The sequence below is a fragment of the Triturus cristatus genome, chromosome 1_2 (assembly GCF_964204655.1).
Source record: "Triturus cristatus chromosome 1_2, aTriCri1.1, whole genome shotgun sequence".
Taxonomy (NCBI): Eukaryota; Metazoa; Chordata; class Amphibia; order Caudata; family Salamandridae; genus Triturus; species Triturus cristatus.
Genome location: NC_140580.1, coordinates 773,634,672 through 773,652,012, shown reverse-complemented (window position 1 = coordinate 773,652,012; position 17,341 = coordinate 773,634,672). Strand labels below are relative to the sequence as shown.

The window sequence follows — 17,341 nt, the reverse complement described above, 5'->3', positions numbered from 1 at the left end:
GTACCACAATTATTGATCTCCCGTGGAGGCCAAAACAGGAGACGCTAACTAACAGGATGCAGTCGGCAAAAGTATCACCAGAGAGTGGGCAGTATAATTAGACATGACTTCATTTACAGGAACCCACGCATGCTGAATGTGTCATAGCTTCCTCTTGTAAAAACAAATTTGACAATCCATAAACAACAGTCCAAATGTTCATTGTACCAGATGTTGTGAGTGGGGAAAGCTGGAGTCTCCTACAGTCGAGCAGTTTGAATTTACTATGGACACAACCAGAAACCAATTTCAATTTTATTCCAAATCACCTTGATTTCCAAATAAGACAAAAACAGCAGATGGCTTTCATTTTTAAATAAGACACCGTAAATTCACAATTTTGCTCAGGGCTTGTCTGTGGTATAGCTCCTGCATCGCTACGGAGACTGTACCGACGCTTTTCTATTGAATGGTATTTATTAAGCATAATTAGGCGATTCAGCAGCAACTTTTGCCACATAAATATGGATTTACTGAGCATGCTGCACAGTTCACAAAATGCAGCAAAATATGAAAACGTCAATTAAAAATCACATTTAGTTCAAAAGTTACTACAAATAGCGCCATACGTGGTGCCGCACAGTTGCAGAACTTTTACAAAGATTAACTGGTCACCTTGAAGTTTCTGACTACTATATTCAGGTTATAAACTAGAACTTATGAAGTGAAACCTTTGCTCTGACAGTATCAATGTGTGTTAAAATGACACAACAGTGAATAAAACGGCCAAAGAATATGCAACATTATGCCACATAATTTGCTTTTGCTCGTGGCATAATTAAGTCAACCCTCGCGCATAATTTGGCCCTCCATGGCCGAATAATTCCAATGTGCCTGCCAATAGACAGTGGCATCCATGCTATCCCCGAAGAGTACTTCCATTGTATCCTATATATTGTTTTAAATCGTCATCCCGTTGGGTGTGGGTCATCGAGTATTAATTCCAATGCGGTGACATTTTTCTAAATAATATTGAGGATACAATATTTATATCAGAAGATAGTCTCACTATGATATTCTCTTAACAGAAGGTGACATAAGTGCTGAACATACACACTTTCTGCAAATGGCTGCCTAGCAATTGCTAAAGTTTCATCTGCATTGCCTGGGATAAGAGATCCAGCAATTGTTCCCAAATGAGTTCTTGTACTGTTTCGAGACTGTGGCTGAGACAGGGTGGGTGGTTGGATCAAGCTTGTTGGGTCAGAGTTGACTGCCACTCTGTCCCCTCTCCTTTCTGCCTTGTCTGTCACCCTCCTGTGCTACCCCGCACTCAGACCCTGGTGCGTTCATCCCTGCTCCAGCCTGTGCCCTGTTCAGCCCCAAACACCATGAAACTGATCCATAAGGAGTTGTATTGAGAAAATGATCGCCTTCCCTGCTCACTTTGTCAAAGGAAGGAAGAGGCGTGAGCTGAACCCCTGCCATCGCCTTCTCGCTACTCATTTCTACACAGGCTACATAGGCAGGAAGCAAGAATTTGCCTCCCGGCCTCCGCCAATCCATGGCCTCCTTGCCACTAAAGACCTTCTGCGGCTACCTACCACCAAGACCTGACCAGCCAAGAAGTGCTGCTGAACTCCTAGCTGCGGGTGTTCCAAAACTTGTGCCTGGGCATCACGTTTTCCAATACACAAATGCCAACAAAATTGTCTTTGTCAATGCATACCTATAATTTTATTAACATTTTTGGTTGCTAGACTTCAAGATCAATTAGGCTGACATAACACAACCGAAACCGATAGGTTCTGCTCCTCACTCTGTCTGCTATCAGCAGGCACTGTAATAATACATTAGTGCAGAAGAGTAGTGGTGTAACTACAGCATTTTTAGGTCGGGCCTGAGCAGCGCATGCGCTGCTCTGCAAGGCATGCTGTATTAAGGTATGCACATAAAGCTCCACCCACTCTCTACCCAGGTTTTTCATTGGCTTGTCCATTGTAAACTGTGGCTTTTCATTAGCAAATAGGCTTACAAATCCCTCCTTACTACCACCTTTTCCTATTTTGTAACCTGCCATGAGGACACCCCTTGTTATGTGTGTTGTTGCTCTGTAGGCTTTAATTACAGCCTCCAAGCCCTATTTTCTCAAAGAGCTTTGTCCTGCCTGCTCTTGCCCACAGGAAATGGCAGGACACCCTCTCTCCTAATGCATTTTCAATGAAATTTGCGAGAGTTCAAGCTATTGGCATTGTAAATGACAATGCCTTTTAGTTATCTGTTTAAAAAAAAAATCATAAATAAAAGGCATTGCCAATAACAATGCCAACAGCTCAAACTCTACTACATGCGAGATCTATTGCATTGCAAATGCTTGGTTTTAAATGCGGAACTGCCACAACAAATGAGTCTAAGGACACATGTTGTACACTTTCTTACAAGCACTGCAGGCATTCATGCATTAGGGCTATCTTTATGGTAATTAATTCCATATTTAGGTGCTATAGTAATGTTTTGCATTTCTGATAATCTGTATAAAAATAACATCAATGGCATCTGCTTCTATTTTTGAGTTCCTAAAATAAATGTCTGGGGCTGCTTTTGGTAAAACAGCCAAGACTCTCTAAACAGCCAAAGGTTGGCAGGCATGGATTTGCGCCTTTCCATCATTTGTTAAAAACATCCTGAATGTGCATTCCTTCAAGGGACCTCCCAATTGGGAAGAAATAAGAACATACTGGTAAATGTTTCCTAAGGGCCCTGTGGCCACATATATTATTTTCATTAATTTGTGTGACTTGGATACCTAATAAATTATCCTAGTAACTGCAACTCAAACTCCTTCCAAGTCTGTGAAAATCTAACAAAGACTGTTCAACATAAACAACAAAACATCTATGCAGAGCTGTTCAAACATTTTGATGCATATTCTAATATTCCCTTACCCTGCTTCCAAAAAGTATCTTGACTCTATTCAAGTGCTCCCCAAGGTACTTGTTGGGAAAGGTCCATCCCATTCATTTAAGTGGCAGGGCAATTTGTTTCTAAGGCATCCATATTGTCACATTTTTAAATGCCCATTTCTTAATTTAAGGTGATTTGCCAGCATTTGAAACTGAACCTGCAGGAGGAGGATATTAAACTATAATGCTGGGTGCATCTAACAATCAGACTGGGACAAACGTTAAGTATTGCTAAATTAATATCACCACACAAGACCTGCTTAAGCGGATTTGCCGACAATCATTTTTCCCAATCTTATCTATGTACTGCTATCCACGGATCCACTGAGGAGAGATTAGACATCAAAGAGTACATTATAGATATATTAAAGATGGTCTTGCCAGAGGTTTTTATCCAGATGTTAGTCTAAGATGATTTTTGAAATCGACTCAAGTCTACGTGGAAAAAACCAACAATAAAACTCTAACTGCACTTCAAGAAGTGTTGATGATCATGTACATTTAGTGCATAAATCAACACCCCTCTCTTTTAATACCCTGATTATTCATTATAACAAGAACATACTTAATTTTGTTTTGAGTCTTGCAGTATTCAAAGATATGTAATGAAAATTGCTTCACCTTTAATTGCTACTTACATAGACAAAAAAATGCTTCACCTAACGCACTGGGTACACATTATATTAGATGACTTGTTTTTTAATACAGCACTTCATACCACCTTTCTGCCATTTCTAAATGCTGTAAATATTAAGCATTTCTCGCAGCCCCCAACCTGAATGTAAGTAATTGATAGCCAGGGGTTAGTAGAGAAATAAAGTGTTACTCAGTGCCCCGGTGATTGCTCTTTGTCACATTAATCGCCTCAGAAGCTATCATGATGTGCAACATTAAATTATATTGTGTGAACTCCAAATTTTTTTGCAACAGAATGAATCAGTCATTTCAGAGGGAATATCATCTCAGGGACAGATGCATCACATTTGGGACAGTTTTACTGAAGGATGCCTCTCCCATATTGATTTCCAAATTTATGGAGATTCTATTAATGAGGCACACCAGTTCCATGCTGGACTTGTTTACCTAAAGAGACATTCCAGATCTGCTGACTTCTTTGTTATATAATCTCATCTATTGCATTGATGACAGGGATACCTATTGTCTTGGTTGCAGATACTGACATCCTCCCTCAAGCTCAGATCAAAAATGCACTATTTGGGTTAGATTTTATACTGTGTGATTCTCCTGCACAAAGTTTACCTATTTCTTCACTCCAGGACAACATTTCTGTGTTACATTATTTTCTATACTGCTATACCACTTGCCATTCCTTCTCAGAGCCACTTTCAGGTAATATACCTTCAAATCCTTATTGTAACCAAAGTGTTATACAGTTGATTGAGTATGCCTGTTTTAACTTTTGTGCCCTGTACCAGGCTTAGTCAGTTGATTGCAAAATTTCTGTTTTCAACTAGACTCTATATATCCCAATTTTCTCAGAGACGTCTCACCACAAACACTAACTTAATACGCCGAAGTACTCAAATCTCAACTCCACTAAAACGAAAACACAGCCACAGACAGACGTCAAAAGAACATCTCTGAGTTAATGGTCTTGCCCAGAAGGCTTTCGATGTACACTGCTCCACATGGCACAACCATCAGTTAGACCAATAAGCAACAGATAGAGAGTAACTCAGCAAAGAATTATAGGAGCCACCTTTGGCACTCAGGAAATAGATATGATACTTGTATCCCACCTTGCCTACCCTCTGATATGCTTGATTGTTCTGTTTGTGATTCAGAAACATATTGTACTACTTTTCTAAAACATGAGCCTAACACTGATGTGTATAACAGAACTGTGTGGTGGAATACATTATATACTAAAAAATACATCATAAACCACAGGCAAAATATCTCTCTGACATTAAGAAAATTTGCAAGATTGTAAAGCCGAACATTGCGTCAAAATTAAAATAAAACACAATTGAATTAACCCACCCACATTAGGCATACCCATATCCTGACCTTGTTATAAGTCCTATTATATGTTCCTTAGTTTTCCCTCTAGAACACTGCTTTACCTATCCTTTAAACTAACCTGCCCTTTGCTAACTCATTTATAGCTAGTACCACCTGATATAGCCGGATACATCTGATCACATAACGAGCCTCGCTTATCAACAAGCTGCAGCTAGCCCATAGGTCAGCCTCCACTTGGTTAAACCCATACCTTAGCTAGGCAGGTCTTTGCCTCATTTCTTCAGCATACATCTTCATGCACACCTCCAGCATATCCCAAATAGTGTCTGTTAATAAGTGCTTTATCTAAATAACATCTGCTTCACCATGTTTCACCCTTTGCTTCAAACCATTATATATCTCCGTTGGTTGGCTCCTTGTGCTAGCCTCGTGTCGCCTTCCCCCATAACTTCTAAATTCACATATAATCCCAGGCCCATATCTCGTGCCATTCTGAGATGAATATCTTAGACCCTTTATACGACCTCATAACACAAGTGTTGCTCCACTCACTCCTAGTATCTACCATGCCTGAATAATCACTTTTACCCCCATATTTCACCGCTCCCCTTTATTTGACCATATATTTCAGATCATAATCTAAACACATATCCTAGATCCTTTAATTTTTGTATTTAAATATATTTATCTCTATCTATATCTGTAGATAGATAGATAGATAGATAGATAGATAGATAGATAGATAGATAGATAGATAGATAGATAGATAGATAGATAGATAGATAGATAGATAGATAGATAGATAGATAGATAGATAGATAGATAGATAGATATGTCAAGCCTAGATGATCTAAATCCATTTCACGGTGTTGGTGTTATCATAGCTGTACCTTCAATTTACCGTCTAGATTTATTTACCTCCTTTGTGAATTCTATAGCTAACTCGATAAATGAGTCGCTCTTCCACTTAAACACCCCCCTACCATCCCCTCAGGTAAACCTAGTTCTCCTTCCATTGCCGCACCCGTCCCAGTGAGTGAGTGACTCCATGGCTATGCTGTCGTCAGAGGGTTAGAGGGGTTGTCTCTGCTGTCTGCGTCCTACAATAGGCCTCTCTGCTTCCTTTGGTGGAAACAAAGGCAGATGGTTGGACCAACCGCACAAGTAGCTAACACTATAATTGAACTTCACTTCAGTTAATATTATAAGCCAGAAACATTTTGCTAACCCCGGTTGCCAGTACCTGCTTTTAGATAATCCCATATTCTATACCACGCTAAGAAACTCACACATTGCCCGTCGTCAGCTAACATTCTTTAAGCTTCTTGCTTGCTAGTCTGAAGTTCCAGTCTTTCTTAGCTGCCAATGTCTTCACCCCTCAATTAATCCGGTAGTTTACTTAACTTGAACTAATGCAATTCTTTATGTGCTCCTCATCTAGCATTATCTCAACCCACCTTACTTAAGTTCCAATTGGAGTTTTACCCTAGTACACACATGTCCCCTTCTAGTCAACTGAATACCACCATGTTAATCAATCCCATTTTTCAGCCAACCCCTGGCTTACCCACTATTGCAGCCGTTTTCACTAGCGTGATACGTCAGCCTTCTCAAATAGCCTAGATAATTCCATGTATTAGCTTTTTTTAACTAACCTAATTGTAAAACAAGCATTAACTAATCCCATACAATAACGACCTTACCTAAAGCCATATTTAAATCCCTTAATTAACTTCCTTTCTCAGCTCAACAATTGTTTAAACATATATTAACCTCAGCTGCAGCCTACCAATATCTCTGTACTCTTGCCCTCACACTGTATCTAGTGCCCCTATAATTAATCAATACATCCTATTGCAATTGTACGACCTCATATCTGAGACCTTAGATGACATTCTCCCCCAATAAGCAACTCCATCTATCATTCCTTTACTACTCGCATGATTCAACTTCTTTCTTAGGTCCTGCAAAATCACAGCTCAGGTAGCTAACCTCAGAATCCAGACTGTCCCAGTGCTAACGAGTTGCTGGACTCATTAACTATTATCAGTGGCCTTCGACACTGTCTCCCACCGCACACTAGTCGCCAGACTACACGACACAGGCATACAAGGAACAGCCCTGGACTGGATCCGATAATTCCTCACCGGAAAAAGCCAAAGGATCAGACTCCCACCCTTCCTCTCCGACCCCATGAAAATCACCTGCGGAGTCCCACAGGGTTCATCCCTGAGCCCCACCCTCTTCAACATCTACATGGCCTCCCTCGCAGCCATCGTCCGACAACACGGCCTCAACATCGTCTCCTACGCTGATGACACCCAGCTCATCCTCTCCCTCACCAAGGATCCCACCACTGCAAAGCTCAACTTACAGAAAGGAATGCAAGACGTTGCAGTCTGGATGACCAACAGCTGCCTGAAGCTCAACGCCGAGAAGACAGAAGTCCTCATCCTCAGTACCACCCCTTCTGCATGGGACAGCACCTGGTGGCCGACCGCCCTCGGAAGCCCACCTACCCCCTCAGACCACACAAGAACCTCGGCATCGTACTCGACTGATCACTCACTATGAACCGATAGGTCAACGCCGTCACCTCCAGCTGCTTCAACATCCTCTGCATCCTCCGCAAGACCTTAAAGGGGATACCCCCTGAGTCAAGGAAGACAGTCACCCACGCACTCATCACCAGCAGACTGGACTATGGAAACGCACACTACGCCGGCATCAACAAGCCCCTACTTCACAAACGTCAGACAATACAGAATACCACCGTCAGACTCGTCCTCGGTATCCACCAACACAAACACATCAGCCAACACCTACGAAGTCTCCACTGGCTCCCCGTGGAGAAAAGAGTCACTTTCAAAATCCTCACTCACACCTACAAATGCCTACACAACAACGGACCCAAATACCTCAATGACAGAATCAACTTCCACGTACCCAAAACAAATCTCAGATTTTCCAACCTTGCCCTGGCCTAAATCCTGCGCATCCACAGAGCCAGAGCAAGCGGAAGATCCTTCTCTCACATTGCAGCCAAGACCAGGAACGAGCTACCGGCAGACATCAGACGCGCCCCCTTCCTGAACACCTTCAGGAAGACTCTCAAGACCTGGCTCTTCGGCTAAACAGATCTGTGGACCCCCCAGCACCTTGAGACCCTCGCGGGTGAGTAGCGCGCTTACAATTCCCTGATTGATTAACTAAATCCTCCATCATCCTCCAAGACATAGGTCAATCTCCAACCATGTTTGCTAGCCCCAGACTCCAAGCTACATTACTTAATAGCGTATATATTATTATTTGTTAGCTCACTTCTCAGGTCGCCTTCAACAACCAAAATCAGACCCCTGGAATAAACTCATATCGGAGCTTGTGTTACAAAAACTTGAAAGCTTAGTTGCTCCTATTGAATGACTCCATATTGCAACCCAGTCTTTCAAACCCTTTGATATGCAGTAACCCCATCCCAGAAACATTCATAGGCACTGCTGTTTTCTTGCTGCTAACCCCATATTTCAATACTTTACTTAAACCCTATATGATCTAACCTCAAGTATTTTAAAGTCAATGTCACTTTTACCACAGGTAACTCTAGGTTATACCCATATTTTACATCTCTGCTCACCCCAATAAACTTTGCATCTCAATCAAACATGTCTGATATCACATATCTTCTAACAAGGATAACTCTAGAGACTTCAGCCTTTCTTTCTTTGCTAATTCCAGTCCCTCTTAGATAACCTCATATCACCCCCCCCCTGCACCCAATCTTCCCCCCCATATCGCCTCGTTGGTTTCCCTTTGGCTAAAAAAAGTTTCGTGGCTCACGTGATGTAATCCTATATCATGTCACCACCCTGGATAACCCCAAAATGCAGCCCACTTGTAAGTGACTATGTAGTTTAAAATGCTATATAGCTCCCCAATGGCTCGGCCAACTTGAGTGATTCTCTCTCTCTCGTCTGTGCAACTATTGCAGCCCCTTCATCTGCCACAGGGGCTAGACAACGTTTTAACCCATATTAACGCGGAAATACCCCAAGACTCTAAAATAATCTCACTGCCCCGTCTACTTACTCACCCAGTTCTCAGCTCCTCGTGTGGTTTAGCTAACCTGATATCTCATTGCCCCTATATTTCGACGCACTTTTAGACATTTGCATTCGTTCAGGCAGTGGTAGTCCTCGGAACGGAACGGCTGTTCAAAACATCAAACAAAAGGCAAGAACAATGGCAGGTGTGGTAGCTACATGAAGTTAGATATGTGATAACTGAATTATTTCACACGTGTTGAGCCACCTCGGCTCTTCGTGGCTTAGCTCCACGGCTTTCCCATGCGTGTTAATCCCGCAGACCTTTTTAAGTAACCCATGGCGCAGCCCACCTTGCCTCCCTACTCCAGCCCCCTATCTCTTCCCAGATTCTCTGACAGTTCTTTGTTCCTTGGGAGCTCTCCCGCACAACTCAACTCGCTTAGTCCCTCACTTGCCATACTCTGCTTTTTATCTCAACCCCGTTTAACTAACGGTATACTCGGGCTCCTCATTGGGTAACCGGATATATATCAGTCTATGTTTATTCTGTTGTATTGGCCCCTTAACTCTTCAGACTGCACCCCCCCCCCCCCCCCCCCCTTAGACTCCTCTGTGTCCCGTTTAGCAGCTCCGCTCTGCCCATGGCTGTCAAATCTGCTAGTACTGGATCAACCACGTTTTGCCCGGTTCGTTTTCCCATTAGGAACTCACTTAGCTCTCTCCCTGACACAGCTCCCGTGCATAACCCGCTTGTCTCGCCTCCCATCCCAGTCCCGGCTTCTTCTCTGACCCCTCTCCTTCTCCTAAGCTCTCCTCGCGTAGTTTCCTCACACAGTCTCACACTCACTATCCCGGGCGAGACTCACTTGTCCAGGACAAAGTAGAGGTCGAAGGCCCCCGTGCATGATGTCTCGGGCTCCCCGCCCTCCTCCTCTGGTCTCCCCCCAGGGTCCTCCGCGCTCTGCCCGCTACTCGGGGGCACAGATGCAACCAGCAGCAGGAGGCACAGGGCGACCGCAGAGGCGCCGGGATTCTGCAACCTTCGCCTGCCGGGACCCGCCATCCTCCGCCCGGGACAGGCAGTGAGACCCGGAGCAGAAGCACCGGATCCCGCACAGCGGAAAGGGATGAGGGGGATAGGAGGAGGAGGGGAAGGAAGAGATGAGGAAAATGGGAGGGGGTAGAAGACGGGAGGAAGGAGGGAGAGAAAGGAGGGGTGCGTGGTAAAAGGAGGGATGTGGGGAGGTACCATATGCTATGATGTCACCCTTGGGGGTGTCCTGACTCCTCGCCCTATGTCGAACCCTCCCTCCCCAGAAAGCAGAGGCCGATTGGTCAAGATCCCGCGGACCATCTGCGGCTGCTTGCCGATGGAGTTTTAAGGGCTGTGTCTTGTATCATGCATTCCCAGTGCAAAACATGAGAAGGGTGTGTGCCCAAAATCGGGAATGTCACCAAGTCACGTTGTATTTTATAATTAAGGAGAGTGGGAGTGTCTCAACAGGGTCTTGGCCAGGAATTTGCGAGGCTCAGCCCTAGACGCCAGAATTTGCGAGGACCGTCATCGAGACCACGCTTCTCGGAAGCCATGGCACACAGAATCTCATATCCGGTCCCCTGTGCTGTCTTTCTGAGGTATGAAGAGGTGAAACTTAGTCCTTTGGGATGTGAGGTACACGTCACAGCACTTGAGTTGTGTAAAGCGAAGAACCTCAACTCTAGCCATCTGAGGGAAATAAATGGCATTTCTGGTCTGATGAGGTGTCAGAGGGTGACATCACTGCCCCATGGTAAATTAAAGACATCAAGTGTGAGGAGAATCTGATCCAAGATCCTTTGAGGTAGGAGGCTGAGCATGTCAAGCCTGTACCCCCGAGATTTACCGCTGACTGGGAGGCCCAACCTACCATAGAGGGAGGGCGGCTAACCTCCCCCGTGTGCGGCAGACAGAGGGCGCGGCAGCAGCAGGGCGCGAGAGCGCGCCAAGGAATATGGCAGCAAATGACCAAGGAGTTTGTGTTTGAAAGGCCCAATCAAGGAAGAGGGTCGTGGTCACTGCATGGCCAAAAAGGCGACCGAGTGATCCCAACCACACCAGAGAATGCGGGCGTCACAGCTGCAGTGTGACGTGGATGGTGGTGGGGAGTCGCGATGTTTAACAAGAAATATCTTCACATTAGGACGTAAAAGGGCATTGGGATGCTACAGCAGGGATACTAGAGGGCAGACAAAAGGGTAAGAAATGGTCAGCGCGGGCGGACACGGCACTTGCAGCCCAGGCATGGCCATGGGGCCACGAACGCCAGACATTCGGTAGCAAGTTGAAGCAGCGACCCGCTGTGCCAAGTAGGTGACAGAAGTAGAGCTGTCACAACAGTTGGAATGTGATTTATGACAATCTTGAAAAGACATCATGACTGGATGGATGATGCACGGCAGGAATGCCGCTGCCCGCGTCCCACGCAGTGGGACATCAGCAGGGCAGCTCTCTAGTGGCCGCCCGTCGCAGCCTTCCCCCTCCCCCTTCTTCTGCCTCGCAAGCGAGGCCATGCCCAGGGAGGAGATCTCCCAATGAGTGTGTAGGTGGAGGCGGGCCGTTAGGGGGGGGCGAGGCTAGCCCCCCCTACTTAGGCGTCCCTCTCGCCCAGTTCCTCCTCTGCTTCCTGCGCGCCGCTCCTGCCCGGACACGCGTATTGCCTGCCGTCTGCACCACGCTACTTCGATCGGGGCCCCCCTCAGCGTCGTCGTGCTCTTCGGGATACCATCAACTTTCGATCCGGTGAGGGACAGCCCGCAAACGTAGGGCCAGGAACCAAGGAGAAGGCGCAAGGGGGACGCGCGCTAGCTGTGATTTCGGAGTAGCCCACCCGCAATGGAGAATATCGGGACACCGGGTCCACTGTTCTCCCAAGAGACGTCAGTCGAGGAGACGCAGTCGAGCGCACCACAAGAAGGGGTGTGGGCGGACTTTATGGCGTTCGCCCGTGAGAAGGGCACGGCGTGGGCCCAAGGTTTCCTTGAGGGTCGCAGGGTGGAGGATTCGGGCGTGGTCGTAACCCCCCCCCCATCCGAGGGCGTCCAAGGCCTTTCGGGGTCAGAGCCCTGGAGGTCCACCACGGTGTGTAAGCCCACATCTAAAGACATGCCCGAGGCCCTGCCGGCCAGGAAACGACAAGCGACCGCACCACGTACCGTCCTCCCGGCAGTCGCAACTCCACCGGTGCACGACTCTGCTACAGGAATCACTGAAATTGCCCAGATGGGCAAAGCCATGGACCACATGCTTAGCCTCATGTCCGTCTTTCAGAGCCGCTTGGACGCATTAGCTGCACCGCCACAGTTGCCCACAGCGTCGGGGCCCGCACCAGCCCAGGCACCCGTGCTCCAAGTCTGGGCCGAGCAGAGTACGGCCGTGGAACAGCGTAATGGTGAGCCTGGGGGAGCCCCGGGGTTCTCACCTCCAGGGAACACAGGTCCCACCGCAAGTACTGCAGCGAGTACATCAACGGCTAGCGCGTTGGCTTCCCCACCACCCCCACCGGCGGCTGCTACGCCCACCACCCCTGTTGCTGCTGAGTCTACGCCCACCGTGGCATCGGGGTGTGCTGTGTCAGGAGGGGAGGGCATGGGCCAGGTTCCTAAACCCCTTGTCACCCAAGCGCCATTGGCATCAGGCCGCTGCTCCCTGGCATGGTTGGTACCGCAGGCCGCTAAAGAAGGGATATGGAGGCGAGAGTATATAGACATTCTAACATTACTTATGCACGGGTCGGCAGGGGTGGACACGAGAATGATGGGGCGTAAGGAAGAGGAAAGGGTCAGATATCAGCGATGGCCGGACAAGACGATCGAAAATTGGACGTCTGCATTTAATATATTGGCAGCTGTAGTAGTGCAAAAATTTCCGGAACAGAGCGAGGCCCTAATGCAGTATGCCAGCACGATCCAAGAAGAGGCGAGGCTCTCTGGGGGGTTGGGTTGGTTCTATTACGACCAGGATTTCAGAAAAAGAATGGCCATATGCCCGGACCTGGGGTGGGATCAGAAGGAGATTCAACTTTGGGTAGAACACATGTGCCGACCCACTCGGGATAAGAAGGATCAGGCATATAAGGGGCAAGGGGAGGCAGTCGACAGAAAGAGGGATCAGTTTCCCAGGCGCCCCTTTAAGCAGCCTTTTCGGGGTGGCAGGGGGCGGGGGCAGCGGCAGGGCAAGCGCTTCAATTCAGGCACATGCCGCCTTTACAACGGGGGAAACTGCACCTGGGGGAGGTCATGCAAATTCGCACACAGCTGCAGCAAGTGCGGCGCACAACACCCTGCTACTGCTTGCCCCCCCAGCCAGGGCGCACCACAGCCTGCTGCACCCAACAGGACAGACTCCCAACGGCAATGAGACCACACATGTACCACCCCCCGTCATTCCTCCCCACCAACTCCACCGCCCCCTGCGTTCCTGGGTTCACCGCAAAGCGCCCCAGCCCCGCGAAGGGTCCTTCCCCCATCATCCTGGAAAATATCCTCCCGCTAATTAGGCGTTATCCACTGGTGCAGGACGGGGCCTTACTGGCGGGTGGGTTCATTGATGGTTTTAGGATTCCCTACAAGGGGCCGCTGGAGTCCAGGGATGCTCAGAACCTGAAGTCAGCTAGGGACATGCCCGGGGTGGTGGACCAAAAGGTACGAAAGGAGTTGTCAGCAGGAAGGGTAGCTGGGCCGTTTAGTAGCCCGCCCATGGACCATTTCCTGGTGTCACCGCTGGGAGTGGTACCGAAAAAACAACAGGGCGCCTACCGCTTAATTCACCACCTATCGTACCCCGAGGGAAATTCTGTGAACCACTGGCTGGATGAGGGGATTTGTTCTGTGGCATACTGCTCCCTGGACATGGCCATTGACATGGTCAGGAGAGTAGGGAAGGGGGCGTGGTTGGCAAAGGCGGACATTGAATCCGCGTTCCGCCTGCTGCTGGTGCATCCAGCTAGTCAGCATCTGCTAGGCGTCAAGTGGGCGGGACAGTTCTTCTATGATTGCTGCATGCCGATGGGTTGTGCTGTCTCCTGCGCCTACTTCGAAGCCTTCAGCTCGTTCCTTCAGTGGGCCTTGGGGGACCTTCACGGGATCACGCAGGTGACCCACTACCTGGATGACTTCCTATTCTTCGGTCCGGGTGGGACAGACGAGTGTGCGGTAGGCTTGAGTCGCTTTGAGGAGCTGGCAGAGTTTCTAGGAGTTCCCCTTGCCCCGGGTAAGACCGAGGGGCCGGCGCAGGTCTTGACCTTTTTAGGCGTGGAGCTAGATACGGTAAAAGGCGAGTCGAGGCTCCCCGCCGATAAGGTACTGGGCTTGTTGCAGGACATCCAGGCGCTGTTGGGCAAGGACAAAGCGACCCTAGGGGCTGTCCAGAGCTTGATTGGCAAATTGAACTTTGCAGCAAGAGTGATTCCAGCGGGTAGGGTATTCTCAAGGAGGCTGGCAGGGGCCACGGCAAATGTAACTCAGAAGCACCATTTTGTACGTTTGACCGCCGGCTTGAAGGCTGATCTCGCAATGTGGGCAGAATTCCTCATTGGTTTTAATGGGACGGTGATTTGGAGGGCCCCGTGGATAGCCAGCCAGGAGCTTTGCTTGTTTTCTGATGCGTCTGGAAGGGAAGGTTTTGGGGTGATCCTGGGGAAGAGTGGTGCGCTATGAGGTGGCCCAATGCGTGGCGTAGAAAGAAGGTGACACAGAACATTGCGGTGTTGGAACTCTTTCCAATTCTTGTAGCGCTGCATCTCTGGCGGGCCACACTGCGCAACATGAAGGTGGTCTTCTGGTCAGACAACATGGCGGTGGTGCACGCCATCAACGGCCTTACTGCCTCGTGCCCGCTAGTCCTGAGTCTGCTGAGGGAGTTAGTCAAAGAGGGTCTGCGCAGCAACATTGAGTTTAGGGCGCGGCACATCGCGGGTGTACGGAATGTGGCAGCTGACGCTCTTTCTCGCTTTCAGTGGCTCCGGTTCCGAGAGGCCTGGCCGCGGGCAAGGGCGGAGATGACACCATTCCCGGACCACCTGTGGCGCTTGCTTCAGTGGGGGAAAGACTGAGGAAGATGGGGGAGAGGTCCCTGGCGCCAGCGACGCGGAGGAAGTACGGCTCACAGTTAGCAACGTTCAGAGCAGTAGTGGAGGCGCTGGGTTGCTTAGCCTTGGGGACAGAGGATCAGGTAGAGGCCTTTGTGGTGTGGGCCAAGGAGAACGGCAGATCACACTCATGGATTTGTGGTCACCTGGCAGCCGTGCGCCATGACGCCAGGTTAGATGGGAGTGTCGACCCAACGGGGTCATCCAAGATTAGGGCGGCCCTGAAGGGCTGGGCCAGGGAGGAGGTTAGACAACCTGACACCAGGGCACCCATTGAATTCATGGACCTTCAGCTCCTCCTGGACACGGTACCCCTGATTACTTTCTCCCCGTTCGAAGCTAGGCTGTTTTCAACGGCATTCTGCCTGGCATTCTTTGGCGCATTTAGGGTTAGCGAGCTAGTGGCAAAATCTAAGGCTGACCTGTCTGACACAGCGCTGGGGATTGCGGATGTGGCCCTCAATGTATCGCTGGAGCTCCGGATTCGCAGATCCAAGACAGACCAGGCGGGGAGGGGGAAGACAGTTGTTTTACAGACCCTAGGGGACAACAGGTACTGCCCGGTTCACATGGTCATGGAATACCTGGCCTTACGCCCAGCGTCCCCGGGTCCCTTCCTGATTCATGCAGATGGATCCCCCCTCACCAAGTTTCAGTTCGACCGTATTCTGGGTGCCACCCTGTCCAAGGCTGGCCTATCGGGGAGTGGGCGCAGATTCTCCTTGCACTCCTTCAGAATTGGCGCTGCCACTTCAGCGGCAAAAGCCGGCCTGGGCCCAGAGGGGGTAAAAGGGGTGGGGCATTGGGAGTCCTATTGTTTTAAGAGGTATGTTCGCCCTTGATGCTGTATGTGCAGCTCCGACTCTTCCCGCCCTGGGTTTGTTCCTTTTGGATGAACGTATCTAATTTTGTGTGTAATAAAGATACAACTACCTAAAAGCTGCTTCATCGTTTCATTGAGAGGTCACCAGGTTTGGTTGATGGGACACTCCTACATCACGAGGCTGGAACGCTGGGCAACACACAGGAACTGGTCGCAGAATTTTGCTAACACACAGTTCGTGTGGTTGGGCTCCCCGGGGATGAAATGGAGTGAAGCCCGGGGCATAATTGAACAGCGTCTGGCTGTTGTGGGGGTTCAGCCCTCGATTATTATCTTACACCTAGGGGGTAATGACCTGGTTTCCAGGGGAAGGAGGGCCCTGCTCATGTCCATGCAAACTGACTTGCCAGCCATTAGCCAGGCTGGGGGGTCATGCGAAGTCTAGTGGTCGGAAATTGTACCCCGCAGGATTTGGAGGGGGGCGAGGTCCCCGGCAGCAGTAGAGCGGTTACGTAGAAGGGTCAATAGGTCCATGCAAAAATTCATGGAGCGCAGGGGCATGGGCTTCATCAGACATGCATTGATCCAAGAGAAGGTTGAGGGGTACTACGAGAAGGATGGGGTGCACTTGTCCAGGGTAGGGATGGACATGTTCCTGCTCGACGTGCAAGAGGCGCTAGCTAGCAAAGGACATCAGTAACACCTATGGAGGGAAGGGGGGTCTCTGGCAGCGACGGTAGCCTCCCCAGAGCTGTGGCGGAGTTACAGGGCGATCTGGAGGCAGACGGGTACAGTAAGGGTACCTCTGCGACAGGCGGTACAGTAAGGGTACCCCTGTCCGGCACAGTAAGGGTGCCCGAGCCAAGGTCCAGGAGCCGAAGGGGGTTCTGGGAAGACCGCGACGGCGCCCCGTTAGTCCTTCGGGCGGTTGGGGGGCCTGACCAACCGGGGGTGTGCCACAACACGCTCCGCCCCTGTCAGAAGGGGCGGGAGCAGGAGACAGATCACGTGACCCAGTGGATGATCTGAAAATAAATATGTGCCGCACTGCCGGGCATCGACCCACCGTGCGTGCTGGCTCACCAGGCGGGCGGAGCAGCGAGGGGCTGCTTGCCCTGGATCGCCCGTAAGATAACCCATTTATCGTCATACTTATGTTGTATGAAATAAACCTGCAGCAGTTCTTCACCCACAATGAAAGTGTCAGTGTAATCCTTGGGTGACGTCTGTGCATGCGTGTTGAATGAAGCGGATGACGGTGTGGTCACTATGCCGCTGCCCGCGTCCCACGCAGTGGGACATCAGCAGGGCAGCTCTCTAGTGGCCGCCCGTCGCAGCCTTCCCCCTCCCCCTTCTTCTGCCTCGCGCGCGAGGCCACGCCCAGGGAGGAGATCTCCCAATGAGTGTGTAGGTGGAGGCGGG

At 49.3% G+C, this 17,341-nt stretch overlaps 1 protein-coding gene across 1 annotated transcript in view; it reads right to left on the bottom strand.

Moving 5' to 3' along the window:
* ANTXRL (ANTXR like) overlaps nt 1-10,156 on the bottom strand; it is a 333,449-nt gene extending 323,293 nt beyond the window's left edge. The window contains exon 1 of the mRNA XM_085608779.1: nt 9,838-10,156. Within this exon, the coding sequence (XP_085464905.1) occupies nt 9,838-10,034 (197 nt within the window). The 5' untranslated portion in view covers nt 10,035-10,156. The remainder of the gene's footprint in view (nt 1-9,837) is intronic.
* Nucleotides 10,157-17,341: the final 7,185 nt, after the last annotated feature.